Source organism: Vigna unguiculata, chromosome 8 (assembly GCF_037176805.1).
Source record: "Vigna unguiculata cultivar grain cowpea cultivar isolate G323 ecotype 2 chromosome 8, ASM3717680v1, whole genome shotgun sequence".
Taxonomy (NCBI): domain Eukaryota; kingdom Viridiplantae; phylum Streptophyta; class Magnoliopsida; order Fabales; family Fabaceae; genus Vigna; species Vigna unguiculata.
The window spans coordinates 416,987-434,343 of NC_140799.1; the positions used below are offsets into that span (position 1 = coordinate 416,987).

At 27.8% G+C, this 17,357-nt stretch overlaps 3 protein-coding genes across 3 annotated transcripts; all 3 read right to left on the reverse strand.

The window, feature by feature from the left end:
• Positions 1-818: 818 nt before the first annotated feature.
• LOC114195664 (GDSL esterase/lipase EXL3-like) lies at positions 819-3,108 on the reverse strand. Its single transcript, XM_028086211.2, has 5 exons — positions 2,820-3,108; positions 2,581-2,711; positions 2,220-2,453; positions 1,636-1,888; positions 819-1,548 (listed from the first exon to the last, which is right to left on the reverse strand). Exons 1-5 carry the CDS (start codon positions 3,079-3,081, stop codon positions 1,358-1,360), a joined length of 1,071 nt encoding a protein of 356 aa, XP_027942012.2. The 5' UTR covers positions 3,082-3,108; the 3' UTR covers positions 819-1,357.
• Positions 3,109-6,343: 3,235 nt separating this feature from the next.
• Positions 6,344-9,487, reverse strand: LOC114194040 (GDSL esterase/lipase EXL2-like). Its single transcript, XM_028084073.2, has 5 exons — positions 9,130-9,487; positions 7,549-7,679; positions 7,208-7,441; positions 6,876-7,131; positions 6,344-6,792 (listed from the first exon to the last, which is right to left on the reverse strand). The coding sequence occupies exons 1-5, from the start codon at positions 9,425-9,427 to the stop codon at positions 6,602-6,604; spliced, it is 1,110 nt and encodes a 369-aa protein (XP_027939874.2). The 5' UTR covers positions 9,428-9,487; the 3' UTR covers positions 6,344-6,601.
• Positions 9,488-12,767: 3,280 nt separating this feature from the next.
• On the reverse strand, positions 12,768-16,132 carry LOC114193750 (GDSL esterase/lipase EXL1-like). Its single transcript, XM_028083665.2, has 5 exons — positions 15,754-16,132; positions 14,666-14,796; positions 14,332-14,568; positions 13,572-13,827; positions 12,768-13,150 (listed from the first exon to the last, which is right to left on the reverse strand). The coding sequence occupies exons 1-5, from the start codon at positions 16,061-16,063 to the stop codon at positions 12,960-12,962; spliced, it is 1,125 nt and encodes a 374-aa protein (XP_027939466.1). The 5' UTR covers positions 16,064-16,132; the 3' UTR covers positions 12,768-12,959.
• Positions 16,133-17,357: the final 1,225 nt, after the last annotated feature.

Here is a 17,357-nt window from a genome sequence, read left to right on the forward strand (position 1 = left end):
TCTATAACCATTTATAAATCTAATCTATTTTATTATAGAAGTATTTATAAATCTACGAGTGAGGGGATGAGAAATGAAAAAAAGGTGAGATTATTATAAATATTTTACGTATAAAAAAATTAGATGATAATATAAAACAAATTATTTTATTTGAGTAAAACAGGCAAATCTCTTTAACAAATAAATACACGGTAGGAGTAGTTGGGTTGAGGTCATGATATTTGTATTAGTGATTTGTTTCATGAAGGGGAGTAGGTTTGGTTTGTGTTTTGATCTTTTGTGAGTTAATTATCTGTGTTTCTTGGTTTGGATAATTGTCTTCAATTATCTTCATCTGCTACTATTTTTTGATATATTTTTTTTCTCTACTTTATATATATTTGAATACGTTAGTTGTTCTATAATGAAACTTATTGTAATTTTGATTGTACAAATACATTGTTTAATTTATTCTACTATAATTTCCTAATATCACATAATAAGTGAGGGCAATGACTAGGTACAAGCTTTGACACGCGGAAGTGTTTTATTCAATATAGAATATCATTGGTTTTATCTTAAATTTCTAATTATACCCTTTTATCAGTAATATTTAATGTTATTAAGTTGATTTACTTGAAAAAAAACAGTTTTTAAAGTTAATATTACTTAAAGGCGTGAAATGTCAACTCTATTATGCATGCATTTCAATATCCTCGATCATTTAATTTAGCAGATGACAATTTGATAATATGTAAAAACTCAGAGGCATTAATACATGAAAGAATAAGAGTTCATAAGAGAATATTTTATTACACATATGTCTACATAATACAACATTTTAGCAAGAGAAGATAATAGAGAAAATTTATTATGTGAACAATGTCATCACTTTTATCGTACAAACTACAAACTCAAGTGAAAAATAACATAATGAAACATTAAGCAAAGAGTAGAATACTCTTAATTTTATTATCCATAATCAAAAGAAAAAACACACGAAAATCTGGAAGGTCTGAGATGGAAAATGACCGTAAAAATCTAGAAAAAAAAATAGTGAACAATCACACAAGCAACCCGACAAATTCAAAACAGTAATTACCTTTGCTATCATAATTAATATATAATAATTTAGACAAACTTCTCACAAGTATTTTTAGGAAAAAGAAATAAGAAAAAATTAAAATAAAATTACACATAAGTTAAAATTAATTTATATAAAAATTACTTTATAGAAATTATTTCTTGATTATTTGAATCATTTTTTAACTTATATGTAAAATTTTATTTTAACTCGTTAAAAATTATTTGTTTTTCGTAAAAATACTTAGGATGAAATTTGTCTAAATATATCCTTATTTTTATTATAAATATATCCTCAAAACAATTGATTCATGTACTTTTCAAGAACATGATTCACTATTCTTCTGTAAACGCCTTCTGTTGGATGGTAACTGTCCCAAAAGACATATTCTGAAGCATTAGAACAAGTAGAATCCAAAGGATTGCATAACACTGCAACCTCTAGTTTCCCTGTGCCACAGCAACCTCTGTCCATAACTTTATACCCTGCAAAAACAAAAAAATTAAAAGATGTTATTATTATGAAATAAATTCTCATCAGAGTAAATGAAGCCAAAGCTAACTTGGTATTACCATATTTTTGGTAGTTTTGAATGATATCAAACAGAGGGTTGTAAACATCAATGTAAACAATGCTGCTATTGGGGTAGCTGCGAAGGGAATCAAGTTCCTTTGAGAGTTTTGAATTGAACAACTTTGCTGCATTATTGTACTTTTCTGAGCACCCTCTTTCTAATCCTCCAGCTAGAGTTCTCTGTGATGGCACACACCCAATAGGTGGTGCACTCAGCACTGCAATTCTACGAGCTCCCAGATTATATATATCCTAATCAACAAAAAAAAAAAACACATGTTGAACGAAGGCATATAGTTGATTTTCCATGCAGGTTTTCTTCAGGAAGAGATTATATATACGTTGTAGCTGACATCAATTATTCGGTAACAGAAACTAAATGGACTCAGTTAAAATTGAATTACAATTTTTAGAGTGTTATATTTTTAAGTAAAAAGAGTTGCGTCTTCACTGATCACTGTAAATGGACTCAGTTAAAATTGAATTACAATATTTATATTTTTAAGTATAAAGAGTTGCGTCCTCACTGATCACTGTAACTTTTAAATAGTGATACTGATTAAGAAAAATCTTGAGCATATACCTTTACAAAATCAGAGGCTGAGTTGACCATAAGATCAGTGTAAGAAGGAATGTCATACTGCAATATTCTGGCGTGAGCAACAAAATAGGTGTTGGCAATGTCGTCACTGCCTGCCACCACAAGGCAAAGACTGTTGGTCAGGATGAAGTTTGTTCTGCTCTCTCCGACAATGCGTTTCAGCTTTCCTATGTATTCCTTGAACATGTCTAGTTGAGTAGATAACGATATAACCGACTGTGTAACACACCACAAACAAATGATGAACAATTATGAGTTTTTGCTTACATCTATGTAACAGGATTTGTTTCATCAAATGTGAAGACACTTTGTTCTATCATTAGTGAAATTTGGTTTATGTTACCGCTATTTGGGGTGTCAAAGGATCGTATCCTGAAGCGCCGGAGGCAAAGCAGACGCCAGTAACAAGATCACTGGATTTCAGATTTGGATCCAAATATGCAGGCAAATACTCCTTAATACCCAACTCTTCAACTGAAACTCAACCAATTTGCAATGAGAGATACGAACATTACAAAATAAATGGACCTAGAACATGAACCTAGGTTAACAAAGACAACATAGAAATGGAAGAAAGAGTACCTATTATGTCGGAAGGGATTTTTCCGTTGCAAAATCGACCGGTTGGTTTTCCTCCCTGAAAATCTTTCCCATAGGGTGGGAAGTTACACTTGACCAGTGTTTTAATGTTGTTGTTGTTGCCGGAATCAACGATGGAATCTCCGAATGCTAACACTGCTGGAACTGACACGTGTGGTGGCAGCTTCACCACACCCTTCGTTCTGCACCATAAACCAAATATTACTATGAAACGGAGCAATGAGGTAAGCTGCATGAAACCCATTCTTGTTGTTTCTAAATATGCGACACACAAGAGGCTTCTTCACTATGCTGTCTTGGGGAAGGTTATGTTATATAAAGGAACGTAACTACATGCAATAACTGCATGCATTTTTTTTTTTCATTTTTATATACCTATAGTAGGTTTATTTTATGACAATTGCCACATGTTTTGGAGTGGATTATATACTTTTCGAAAAAAAAAAGTATTGTTTCAATTTGTCACAAAATAATAAAATATGTATTAACTCAGCTACCAAATATTGGATTATAACTTATAAGTAGTACTTTGATACGATTTTATTTATTTGATAATTTTTTACTGTTATTTTTTCATGTTATTGGTGAGTAACAAGTATTAATTTGACCCATGATTTTGTTTGAAAAAAGATGAGTAACCGATTAATATGATCTCTCTTTTTTATCATTTATTCTCATTCAAAAAGTTCAAACTCATTGAAATCTTGTTTAGTAGGTGTTTCTTTGTAAGTATGTTTTTTATCCACTAGATTCAAATTTAAAACTTTGTTTATGATGTTTGAGCTCTTAAAACATGACGTATTAGTATAAGAGACTCAAAATGGCTTAACTTGTTCCCAATTACGAAGCTTTTGAGAAAAAAAAAATGCAAAGATAGAGTTTGAAATAAGAAAAATTGAGAGATTGACTAGTATTTAATTTCCATAGTTTTATTATTTTGTAATTGATTAATTATTCTAGTTATATATTTACATAACCATTGGTATGTGATATCGTTAAAATTGGCATACTAACACCGGTAATTTAAATATAACACAATAATTGTCCTGAATATAAATTTACCAATTTATTAATATCAAGAATAAAAAATAGAATATATATATATATATATATATATATATATATATATATATATATATATATATATATATATATATACTACTTTTAAAGAGAGGTAAATTTTTAAAATATTTTAATCCATTTAAGAATAACTAAAACAACAATTGAAAATACATTAATGATAATGAGAGAAACGAAAACACTATTAAGTCTAATAATAAGTTAGCAAATAATTAAGTAGAGAAGAAGGGTAGGTTTGTGAAGATATATATATTAATGGTATTGGTTGAGAGTGTATGAATGGAAATGAATATGGTGAGTGCCTTTCACTTCTTACCTGTCCTATGCAATTAACCTAAACCTTTATATCTTATTTTCAGCAATTTCTTTTTCATGAACAAAATATTATTTAAATAAAATTAATATATATACTATTTGCATCAACTATCCACTCATTTATGTAATGTACATCATATAAATAAAATTAGTATTTATATTTTTAATTTGTTGTGGTTTAAATGAGTTTGAATTGGATTTGAACAATATTGATAATAGAGGTAGCTAACTTTATGCAGGACCAACCAAAATTCATAAAAGCAGACGTACAAAGAGAATAGAAGATAAGAACTTAAAGTTGACGGATGAGTTAGTTAAATCTAGTAATTTTAAGAGAAAGTTTTTGTCTCATAAAAAAGGCTCCAATTAATAATATTCACTTTTTCTTCTATATAAATTTTAGGGTTAAATATATTTTTGTCGCTCAAGTTTAAGTGAATTTTAGAATTAGTCCCTCTTGAAATTTTTTGATCAATTTAGTATTCATTTATAAAAATGTGTGAATTTAGTCATTTTAACAAAATTTTGTTAAGTTTATATGATGTTTGAATCACATTTCATGATAATATTTGAATTGTTTATCCCGTTTGACACATTTTCGCTTCAATATTAACTCAAATATTATCATAAAATGTCAAATAAACTTAACAAAATTTGGTAAAAATGACTAAATTCATGCATTTCTAAAAATAAAAGACTAAATTAGTATAAAGTTTCGAAGAGTGACTAATTCTAAAAATCACTAAAACTTGAAAACCAAAAATATATTTAATCCTAAATTTAATAAATATAACCTGTTATACTCTCTTCTTCAATTTAATTCTAATAATCTTAAAAATAAACAATACTGGCTAACTAGCTACGAATTTAGAATATATATATATATATATATATATATATATATATATATATATATATATATATATATATATATATATATATATATATACCATTACAAATTATATAACTTATTATTATTATTGAAGGAGGTGGTTGCATGCCTCATCAAAGAAGTGGTTATACAATATTTAATAATACCAAGTTCGAACTGATTAAATGGTGTATAAATATATTTGTTAATATAATTTTTATCAAACTATTGTGGATAAAAAATGATGTTTTTCATCTTATAATTTTAAATTCTAACGAGAAAATATCTAAAAGATGTACTAAAAACTAAAATTAATCTTTTTATTTCAAAGTTTAAAATACAATAGTTAAATTTGTAAAGTCTAATAATATTTCTTCAGAGAAAGAAAGTTGAAAATATAGCGATTTACAATTACTATATTTTAAAATTTTAATGAATGTTATTAGTTTAGTTTATTATTAGGGTTATCTAGAAAAATACGCTTGACAATATGTATTGAAATTACATAATCTGACAAAATAAAAAGAAAATAAAATAAATTAAAGCCATACTTGTTTTCAATTATACATTGAACTTAAAAAAAAAAAAAAAAAACCTAAATACGTGCCCTTGAAAACAACTTTAAGAAAGGCAAAAAATCTTGCTCCGACATTTTTAAAATATACTTTTAATAAATAAAATAAAAAATGAGCTTTAAAGAACTAATTCTAAAAAGAATTAATAAAATTAAAATGAAAAAGTAGTTATATTTCAAAATTATCCTTTAATAGAATAAAAAGCAAGAATTTCAAATACGATTTATAGAAGAAAACGCAAAAACTATATATAGAAAACTAATTTCTCTCTTCGCACCATTCCAATAAAATTTTCATAAATTATAGTGTTCTTTTATTTCTCTCCAAGAAACAATAGTAGTTGAGCAGATGGTCAAATATTAATGTTTTATTAATTTTGTTCCTCCTATTATTATTATTTGAAAAAAAAATGATTTTTAGCCATTTTTTTATCTTTTTTTAATTTATTATTTAATTATTTATTTTAATTTTTAAATAGTACGATGTGATGATCTAAAAATAATTAGAGTGAGTAAAAAAATCAATTAAAATATATTATCTCTGAAAAAATGTAAAATATAAACTACTTATATATATATTCCCCCATTTCTCTTGTGCGTGCTACGATTTAAAGTTGGTGTTAGTTGGGAAGTGATGCACACCTAAGCAAACTTTATATCCAAATGTGTAAGCAAAATCATAACAACAAGTTATTTAAAATTATTGAAGATATAATTTGCAGTATTACTAAAAACCTATTAAGAAACACGAATATGTAGGGTAGGAAATCCTCCTTACAAGTAACTTAGGACATAGATCACTATTATTTTTTCTTAACAATTTTTATTCTATAGAATAGAAAAAAGAACACAATCGATAAAGTATTTTAGGTACGTTTGGAGCATGAGAGAAAATGGTTTCGAAAGACGCACTTTTCTGAGTGATCACTGAAACTGGTGTATATATTTCTGCAGAATATTGGGCACAAGCTTTTTGTAAACGTCTTCAGTAGGGTGAAAACCGTCCCAAAACACATATTCCAAAACATTAGGACACGTGGCATCCAAATGGTTGCATGTCAATGCAACTTCTAGAGTCCCTGTGCCACAACACCCTCGGTCTCCGACTTCGTACCCTGCATAATTTTCATACAAACGTTAAAATCATCGAAGATTGTTACAGTTAAAGTGATAAACAGATTACGAAGTGAAAAGTTACCATATTTTTGGTGGTTCACAATGATATCAAGTAAAGGGTTGTAGACATCGATGTAAACAATCCTACTGTTTGGAAGTTTCTGATTAAGGAAACCTATCTCCCTCAACAGTTTATCGTTAAATAACATCACTGCATTGTTGTACTTTTGTATACACTTTCTTTCTATTCCACCAGACAGCGTTCTGTGATATGGCACACACCCAACCGGTGGCCCAGCGAATACCCCAATCTTTCGTGCACCCAGTTCATATATTTCCTTCAAAGACAAGAAAAGATTAATACATCACACAAAAGTTAAATCTTTTTCATGTTGGTGAATTTGGTTCTGATACCTTGAAGAAAGTAGAAGCTGAGTTAACAAGGAAGTCAGAGTAAGCAGAAACATCGTATTGCAGTTGTCTGAGATGGGACAGAAAGTAGGTGTTGGAAATGTCGTTGGTGCCTAAAACGATGAAGAAAAGAGCGTTGCTTAGGATGAAGTTTGTTCTGTTCTCTCCAACGTGTTGTTTTAGCTTCACTATGTATTCTTTGAACATTTGTAGTTGACCAGATAGTGATATAGCTCCCTGGTTATAAATTAGTAAGCCAAGTTTATTATTAGAGGAATAGAATTTACAGAGATTTTTTTTTTTTTTCTTTCAGAAATTAGGTTTTGAAGAGAAAAACTATGTACTGCAGTTTTTGATGTTAAAGGATCGTATCCAGCACCACCAGATGCAAAGCAAACACCAGTGGCCAATTCATCAGGTTGGAGATTTGGATCCAAGTATGCTGGAAGAAACTCTTTTACGCCCAATTCTTCGGCTGATCCATGCAATACAAGAACAGAACAAATTCAGAAGAAAAAGAAGCATGATGAAATTTTGATTTTAATAGTTCAAGATTATTTGGGTGGAAGGAAAACATCAACCCAAACATATCTAAATGGACAATGATATTTTTGAGATAAGAGTTAAATATATAAAGAAAAAAAGAGACAGGAGAAGAAGTTCTCTTATGAAACTATTGTGAGAAAGAACTTATTTTTTGAGGAATAATGTAAACTGAATATGAATTCATTCATTTATTATCACAAAAATCTAAAAATCTACTGGAAAGTAATTGAATTACCACTTTTACGCATTAACGTACTTAATTTCAGAGAGAATATTTTCTACAATAGTGAATAAGTGTTTTAATTTAGAATTTTTGACATATTTAAAGTCTACAGGTATTAAAAATATTATATCCCAGTTGCTATTTAAAAAAAATCATATGTGGACATGTAACAATTTTAATTTTGTAAATTGGTTTGTTTATCCCAATTAAAAAATATTGCTCATCCAGTTCGATTATTAATTACTAAAACTTTTCTATAAAGAAATTAACCAAAAGCTACCAAACTATAAACCTAATCACACTAGTTTTCATAATTTTTAACAGAAATCCTATGCATATATAGCTTAAGAATTTCACTTCTAAGAGAGGGATTTGATTAAAAAAGAAAGATTCTCCATATCACACGTATAAAACAATGATAAATATCACAGACAAAAATAACTATTAACATATTATATGTCTATGCTTTGATTCAACAAGTGATGAGTTTCTTGTGCTCCCTTTCTTTTCTTTTTTTTTTTGTCATTCAATTAGTGATCCATCCAACTTTAAATGAAGTGCTTTATTTTAATTAGAATGGAATAAATAGATATTAATATAAGGGTCATGTCTTATTAACGTAAAATATTTTCTGTTATTAACCATTATATTATAAAAATTAATCTTAAAGTCAATAAATTATTTATGATTGCATGAAAGCATAAAAGTGTAAAATGTGATTATATAATATGTTTTTTAGTAAATATTTAACTCATGCTGTGACACGGGATGAGTCCAAGGAAAAATAGTTCAACACAGAAAATTTCATGACGAATATTGGTGGGATTCAAACGAGTAAAATAAACATCAACCGATTAAACTACAATTGTAAAATCCTATGATTCTTTCAAAATACTTTTAAGTTTAAATGCAAACATTTATTTCCAATTATATAAATATGGAAAAAAACGAATTCAGATTCTTTATTGATATTGTTATTTGTTAAGCATTAAAAATATATTGAAAATATCTTTTCAATATATTTTAAAACATTAAAATTAATGATAATGGATGTATTGTGAAAATATAATAAAAGAACAGCACTAAAAGATTCTAACTCAATCCGAGAATCCAAATACGAGAAAAATAAAAAGTTGAGAGAGCAATAATAAGAAACCTATGAAGTCTGATGGAACCTTTCCATTGCAAAATCTACCAGTAGGGATCCCTCCCTTAAAATCTTTGCCATATGGTGGAAAATTGCACCTTGCTGATGTTGCCAAAATCTTGTTGTTGTTGCCGGTGTCCATGATCGAATCTCCAAACACCAGTACTGCAGGAACTGAACCATTCGGTACAAGTTTTGCAGACTCGTATGTTTTGCAGAAAACAACTAGGAAAAAAATGAGAAGTGAATTGAAGGTTGAAGCCAGAAAATAATGCAAAGAAGAAGAAGAAGAAGAAGGGATCTTCATTGGAAGAAAAAGAATGGAATTAGGGAGTGTAGATTTTGCTATTGCTTGGTTTTGGTTTTTGAGAATGACAAGGAAGAGTATATATGTAGACAATAAACCACGCTTGTACTTTGAACCAAACAGTTGCATCTCATTTATGACAATCATGTGTTTCAGTTTGGAGAGTGGCTCTGAAATTGGATAGAAGTCTGTTGGAGAGAGACATATCAATATATTCAGCATCTAAAACTGTCCGAATTAAAAATATGTCACTTTTGCAGTGAAAGATATGTGATACAGTAGGGATAATTTTTTTTAACTGATGTTGGTACAGATGATCTGTAATTGAAAATAATGGCTATCACCTTCGGAATCTAAATGAACACTGTGGTCGGTTTGACAGCAATCTCACTACTGCAAAACAATTTACCAACAACCACTTGTTTCCTTTTCTGCTTTTCAATTTAAACACAGACATTAACTTCTCTTAGAGTTTAAACTTTTACAACTTTTACAAACTTGATGTTTCATAAGGATATGAACGGCGTCCCAACTTGCGACTATTCGGTCATATATGAATTTGTGATTATTCGGTAAATTCGAGATCAACGTCTGAACTTGCAACTACTTAGTTAATTTGAGTCCAATTTTCGAATGTGTGATTCTGCGGTAAATTCAAGCATGAGTGTCATAATACGTGACTATTCGATAAATCTGAACATGAGTATCTAATTATGGATTACTTGGAAAACAATCCATGTATTCTATAAGTATTTGATCATGAATTTACTTGAAAAACACTCCAAATACCCTATGAGTGTATGACCATGACCCAGTTGAAAACACTCCGAACACCTTATAAATGTCCAACCATGGACTTACTCCATCCAAAATTATGACGATATAAGTGTCCAAATACAACTCGATGAAAAGTAGAATACCATATAAACTCATTCATTTAATAAACTTGATCGAACTGCAAAAGTTATATTAACTATGGAATTGGGGAGGTTTATGTACCTACCCCACCCAAATTTACATTATTATTATTATTCTTGTTGGCATACCCAAAATACCTACGAAGGATCCAAGTACGAGATTTATACAATATATTACCTACATAAAATAATAAAATAAGGAAAAGATAATATTATGAGATATATGATATTATTTATGATTAAATACTACTTTGGTTTTATTTTTATTGAATTTATTCAATTTAGTCATATATTTTTTTTGTTCAATTTAGTTTTAATTTTTATCGATTTTATTCAATTTGATTTTTTTATTAACGTCGTTTAAATAATTAACATAAAGTAAACTTTGTTTGTCACGTGTTAGTTGGTGAAATTTTTTATCTTTTTTATTTTTTTATTTTTTATTTAAAAAATATTCATATGTCAAATTAGCATTGTATGTCAATGTCAATGTTTTATACTTAATTTGATCCCTATATTTGTTATTTTTGTTTAATTTAGTTTTAATTATTTTAAAAATTGAGCACTTTTGTCCCTCTCCAAATTAAAACCAAAATTTAATTTGTACATAGATGTTATATTAATGTTTGTTGTAACGTCCTACAAATTGGATAACCTCAAATTAATAAAACACGTCGTGTACATAAACATTCAGAGTAATTAACCTAGATTATATAGGTGTAATAACAATAATGTAATAATATTACTATTTAATAAAAATAGAAACGATGATGATTCAAATATTTATATATACCAATATTGATTAAATATGTGTTTAGTCTCTTAACTTTGAGTGAAAATTAGAGTTAGTCCATCTTCAGAACTTTGGTATAATTTAGTCTCTTAACTTAAAAAATACGTGGATTTAACAAAATTTTATTAAGTTTATTTGACTTTTCAAACGGTGTAGACAACTTAAATATTATCATACTATCATGAAATATGTTTCAAACATCAAATAAACTTAACAAAATTTGGTTAAAAGGACTAAATTCACTCAATTATAAATAGCATGGACTAAATTGAACCAAAATTTCGAAGAGGGACTGATTACAATTTTCACTAAAAGTTAAGGGATAAAAACATATTTAACCCTACAAATATTATACTCTTATGTAAGAATGTATTATTAAGTATTTCAAGTATATGTTATACGAACATGATCTAAATACACTAAAAATACATCATAATTTCTAATTTTAATAAAAAAAATTTATGTAACTATAAAAAGTTATGAATACAAACAACAACTACACATGCATATATTATTAAATCATTCATTATTTGTATTAATATTATGTATTACTATATTTATATGAGAGGTATATATTATATATATTTTTTACACAAGTGCAAAAATAAAATTTGATGTCGCCTAATATGTTCCGCTTTAAAAACAAATTGAAGCTTATAATGACATAGTGATATATTTTTCAAAATATTTGCACAACTGAAGCCTATAATCGAACATTTCATTTCAAAAATGTCATTACGTTTTTTAAAAGGTTTCACCTGAATGTCAAAGTATAGATTTTGGTTCTAGATTAAATTAAAACCTATACCCATATGCATATATGATAAATTTAGAAATTTTTGCAACTCACGAAAAGTCTTGTTGCATAGCACCGCTGCATTGTTCTCCTTCATCGTTGGAATTTCGTGTTTTCCTCCATTATAGTCTTTGTTGAGGTCATTATCATTTATCTTTCTTCTCGTTTCACGTTTATCTCTTCCTTTCGTTCTTGTTTTTCTTTTCTTTCTCCTAATGATATTTTTCTTCTTGTTTTGGTGTTGCCATTACATTTTGGTGGTTGTTGTCATCTTTTTGCGTTGGGATGTCACATCATTGCATGTTTATATTGGTCTTGGTCTATTGCGTTTAGGACACCACAACATTGTTATTGTCTTGGTTGTTAGTTCGTGTTTGAGCAGTTAATCTTGGTCTCTCTCACTCTTGTTTGGTTTTTGCTTTCACTCTTGCTCGCATTTGACTAAAATTTATTGCTATTTATTTATTTTTAATTGTTTTATGTTTTGGACAACTAAAGTCTAATCCTAAAATATAGGTTTCGGTTAGAAATTGAAGCCTAAACCTCTTTTTTTTACTTCACTTAGATATTTTCAGTTGTAAAATCGAAAATGGAAAAATAATCTGATTTCAAATTCTGGCGTCAAACTCTTTTGTTACACTAGTGTTATTGATGTTTTTTGTATATGATTGTGATATTTGTAATGATCTTGTACAAAATCATTTTGTACTTTCTCTCGCTATTTATTTCCTTTGTCAAAGAGAAACTAACCATCCCTCAAAATTTGCTCCAGCCTTAGAGTTTATTTAAAATTAGAAAACTCATTCTTAAGAGGTTTGACAAAGAAACACATAATTTTGAAGAACATATAATAGAAATCTGTCTCTATTTCTCAAGAATTACACATATATCAATTGTGGTCTCATGCACTGGACACGTTAAACCATAAGACTAAATGTTTGTAATTCTAAAGAATAGGATATACATACCTATATATGTTTACAACTTTTGGTTTAAAGCAATGAATTTGATAAGTGTAAGTGTTGCTCACAAGAACTTGTTCAAATATTTTGCAATAACAGGGCTTATAAGTTTTTTATAAACACTTTCGGTTGGGTGAAAACTGTCCCAAAACACATACTCCAAATCGTTAGGGCACAATGGAGTGAAACGATTGCACAGTAATACAACTTCTATTGTGCCTGTGCCACAGCACCCTCTGTCTCCCACTTTATACCCTGCAAAACAAAGGTAATATAACACGTTCAAAAATTTTAAACCATTAATATGTTAAAAAAATAACTAATAATCGATGAAAAATTGTCTATGTTTCAATGTTTTTGTTGTCTCAGTCAATAGTGTATTAAATGAACAGACCCACCTTTTAATTTTTCCGATCTACTCATACATGTGCAAAACACAGGTGTTGCTACAATTTTTTAAAATAAACTAAATATAGAAAATAAATACATGCATCTACTTTTCTAGAGAAGATAAAAGAATAGTACCAAATATCACTTATAAATGGAAAATTCTCTTAAAAGATTTGCTCAAGCTTTGGAACATATTAGAAATGGTAATTCTGTACATTAGAATGTTTTTTGTCATAAAAAGCTCTATAAATTAATATGAATAAGAAAAAGTGAAAATTAAAATTACCATATTTTTGGTAGTTCACTATGATGTCAAGTAGAGGGTTGTAAACATCAATGTACACTATTTTGCTATCTTGAAAGTTTTGATTCAGAGAGTCAAGTTGCTTTGACAATTTGGCGTTAAAGATCCGTACGGCGTCGTTTATCTTCACTACAACGTTTCTTTGTATTCCTCCTCCGATTGTTCTCTGAGATGGCAAATACCCAAGTGGTGGCACACTGAACACTGCAATCCTCCGTGCCCCTTCTCCGTATATTTCCTTCATTTATATCAAACATCATAATATAAAAGACAACATAGTATTATGTTAAATTAATCTTGAAGTTCAATTCTTAACTAATTGTATAAAACATACAAGGGTTAAATATGTTTTAGGTTCTTAACTTTTGGTGGATTTTGAAATTAGTTATTTTGAAACTTTGGACCAATTTAGTCTTTTATCTTTTGAAATACGTAGATTTAGTTCTTTTAATTAAATTTTGTTAAGTTTATTTGACATTTTAAGCGCGTTTCATAATAGTATTTGACTTAACATTAAAGTAAAAATGTGTCAAACATTATAAACAACTCAAATACAATCGTGAAATACATACGAAACATCAAATAAACCTAACAAAATTTGATTAAAAAGACTAAATCTACGTATTTCGAAAAATGAAGAATTAAATTAGTTCAAAATTTTGAAATTAACTAATTTCAAAATTCACTGAAAATTAAGAAATCAAAAACATATTTAAGCATATATAACAATATAACATGATACCTTCAAGAAAATAGAAGCTGAGGAGAGCATGAAATCAGCATAAGCAGAAAAATCAGGGTATTGCAGTTGTCGAACACGGGTCAAAAAGTATGTGTTGGAAATGTCGTTGCTTCCTAATACCACAATATAAAGAGTGTTTTTCAAGATGAACTTGCTCCTCTCTTCTCCGACCACCCCTTTCAACTTCCCTACGTATTCTCTGAACAAATCTAGTTGACCCGATAATGATATAGTCAACTAGTTCATTGACACCAAGTTAGAAAAACCATCAAAACCAGTTCTTCACTTTCAAGAGAGATCAATTAATTAATCGATTTTTTGGACATGAAATTACCGATGATTGTGCTGTTAAAGGATCGTATCCTGCGCCACCAGATGCAAAGCACACACCGGTCGCCAATTCACCAGCTTCAAGATTTGAATCCACGAATGGTGGAAGAAACTCCTTTATTCCCAGTTCCTCCACTGAGTTATGCAGAAACACGAGTTTTCACAATTTTTGTTTCTAAATGGTTAAAACTTAAAAGTGCTTAAGAAAATTATTAATGTTATTAAGTGCTTTTAATCGTTATTCTTTTTACTATTACTTGGTCGCATCCAGACTTTCACTAATGTCACCCAAATGAAATTCACATCAGCTGTTAGAATCATATCAGAATTATTACCTAGAAAATGACATGTCACCACCAAAAGTTTTAACTTTTTCTGTAAAAATTTTTCATTGAAAAACAAAAATATTAGTCCCCTTTCCTTACATTTTATCATAAAACTAACAAACCCTTATAATATATGTTAATATAAATATTCTATACATAGTCTAATATATGAACAGCTTTTGTGTTAATTAAGAAAGTTCATTAACATATAAGTTTGAAAAAAAATCTTAAAAAAAATGCTTATTGTTGAATCATCAAAATAAATCACACTTTTAAACTAAAATTATTTTAAAAAGTATACCATTAAAAAAAAGAATAGTTTAATTTATTTATAATTAAATCCCAAAGTAATGCATTAATTGAGCTTGTATTTTCATCGTGATGATACATTTGGTACAATTTATTTGAAGAGTGAAAGATATATAACTTTGATTGCCTTATAATAGGAACTATTTATGATTGCATTGTACAGTTTGGAGGTGTACATAGAACAACGAAAATGATTTTTTTATTATTAAATTTTTTGACAACTTTCTCTCACAATTTTAGTTAGTATCTTCTAAGTAGTTTTTTATTTTTTTATTTTCTCATTCTCAATATTTCAAAACCACTTAAAAGATGACATCTCATATTGTAAGAAAAAGTTATCAAAATTTAGTAATCAAAATATCATTATCCATATAACAAAACTATGTACATTAAATATCCGCAAAGATGGGAAGGACAGTGTCATAAAAAGAAGGGATGAGAAATAGGACACACACACCTATAAGGTCAGATGGAACCTTTCCATTACTGAATCTTCCTGTAGGGATCCCTCCCTTAAAATCTTTTCCATATGGAGGGTAATTGCACCTTGCTGTTGTTGCTAAATTGTTGTTGTTGTTGCCAGTGTCCATGATCGAATCTCCAAACACCAACACTGCAGGAACTGAAACATTTGGTGGCAGTTTCACAACTGCCCTTGTTTTTCCGCACACAATCAAAACTGTTATTGTAAATAGTAATATGAAACGGAAGAGTGAACATGGAGAACAAGAAGAAGAAGAAGGAGAGAGCTTCATAAAAAGCAACATAAATTATTGGTTGTGGTTCTTTTTTCTGGAAAGATAATAGATAAGGATGAAGATGTTATATAATTGTGTGCACCATAAATTGCATGAATGAATCATCCTCTGTTTTTAACTCATTTATGGCATCATTATGTCAAGCTACCTTGCAACTTTTCATTGCAGTTTCACGATTCTGTCATGCTATTAATGAATTTTTTTATTTAGGTTTTAAATTATATAAATGCATATGATATAAGTGCTTTGTGATTTTAATTTTTTATTCTTTTCATAATCGATTTCATATAAAATAGGATTAAAGTCGATTTGACTCATCACAAATTTAATAGATTGAGATAAAAAAATTTACGAAGTCAATAATCATGTAATTTCCTAAATAATTTCACAAATTACGAATGTATGGCAAATTGAAATATATATATATATATATATATATATATATATATATATATGGCTGTAATTTACTTTATATCTTAATTATAAGAAATAAATTTATTTTATGGTTTAGATTTTGTAATTTTTAAATAAACAAACTGCTATTTTGGACAGTAAAAATTTAATACTATCTCATATTAATATTCAAAGTTAAAAAAAAATTACAGATTATTCCAAAATTTCATCTAAGTGTATAAATTAAGGTATATTATTATTAAAATTAAACTAATATAATGGATTATTATATTTACAGATACTTATTTAATTCTTTTTAATTTAAAAACTAACATAATAATACTAAACAGTTTTAAAAAATATCTTTAGTGCTTTAATTTTTGCTGTGTCAACGCCACCAAATACCAGTTGCTTTCCATTCTATCCATTTCCACTTTTTCAATGCTAACATTATCATTTAGCAAACGCCGACAAATGTAATTAAAGCATGATTAAGAACGAACATACATATATATATATATATATATATATATATATATATATATATATATATATATATATATATATATATATATATATATATATATATATATATTTCTAAAATTTAAATATAATTTTATTTTAATTTCTTTAAATTACTAAAATTTGATAATGGTAATTATAATTTTTAGGCTAAATAATCAATTTAGCACCATAAATATTAATATATTTTATTTTAAATGTAATAAATAATTAAAATTTTAATAGAAAAAAATAATTTCATCAGTTTTGTTTGAATTCTATTAATGATTGACCTAATTGAATTGTTACATATTATTTTATAAATTTAAAAGAATTAGTGATTGCTTCAAAATTAACTAATTATTAACATGTTAATAATATTTTTTTTAATAAACTCTCTTTACTAAAA

Excerpts from the sequence above, each read along its gene's own strand:
- LOC114195664 (XM_028086211.2), bottom strand. The coding sequence starts at position 3,081 with ATGGGTTTCATGCAGCTTACCTCATTGCTCCGTTTCATAGTAATATTT. Across the intron at positions 2,712-2,819 it reads AATCCCTTCCGACATAATAG|TTGAAGAGTTGGGTATTAAG; the intron begins GTACTCTTTCTT and ends GTTGAGTTTCAG. Across the intron at positions 2,454-2,580 it reads CTTTGACACCCCAAATAGCG|TCGGTTATATCGTTATCTAC; the intron begins GTAACATAAACC and ends TGTGTTACACAG.
- LOC114194040 (XM_028084073.2), bottom strand. The coding sequence starts at position 9,427 with ATGAAGATCCCTTCTTCTTCTTCTTCTTCTTTGCATTATTTTCTGGCT. Across the intron at positions 7,442-7,548 it reads CTTTAACATCAAAAACTGCA|GGAGCTATATCACTATCTGG; the intron begins GTACATAGTTTT and ends ATTTATAACCAG. Across the intron at positions 7,132-7,207 it reads CAGCTTCTACTTTCTTCAAG|GAAATATATGAACTGGGTGC; the intron begins GTATCAGAACCA and ends TTGTCTTTGAAG.
- LOC114193750 (XM_028083665.2), bottom strand. The coding sequence starts at position 16,063 with ATGTTGCTTTTTATGAAGCTCTCTCCTTCTTCTTCTTCTTGTTCTCCA. Across the intron at positions 13,828-14,331 it reads CAGCTTCTATTTTCTTGAAG|GAAATATACGGAGAAGGGGC; the intron begins GTATCATGTTAT and ends ATATAAATGAAG. Across the intron at positions 13,151-13,571 it reads AGTGAACTACCAAAAATATG|GGTATAAAGTGGGAGACAGA; the intron begins GTAATTTTAATT and ends TTTGTTTTGCAG.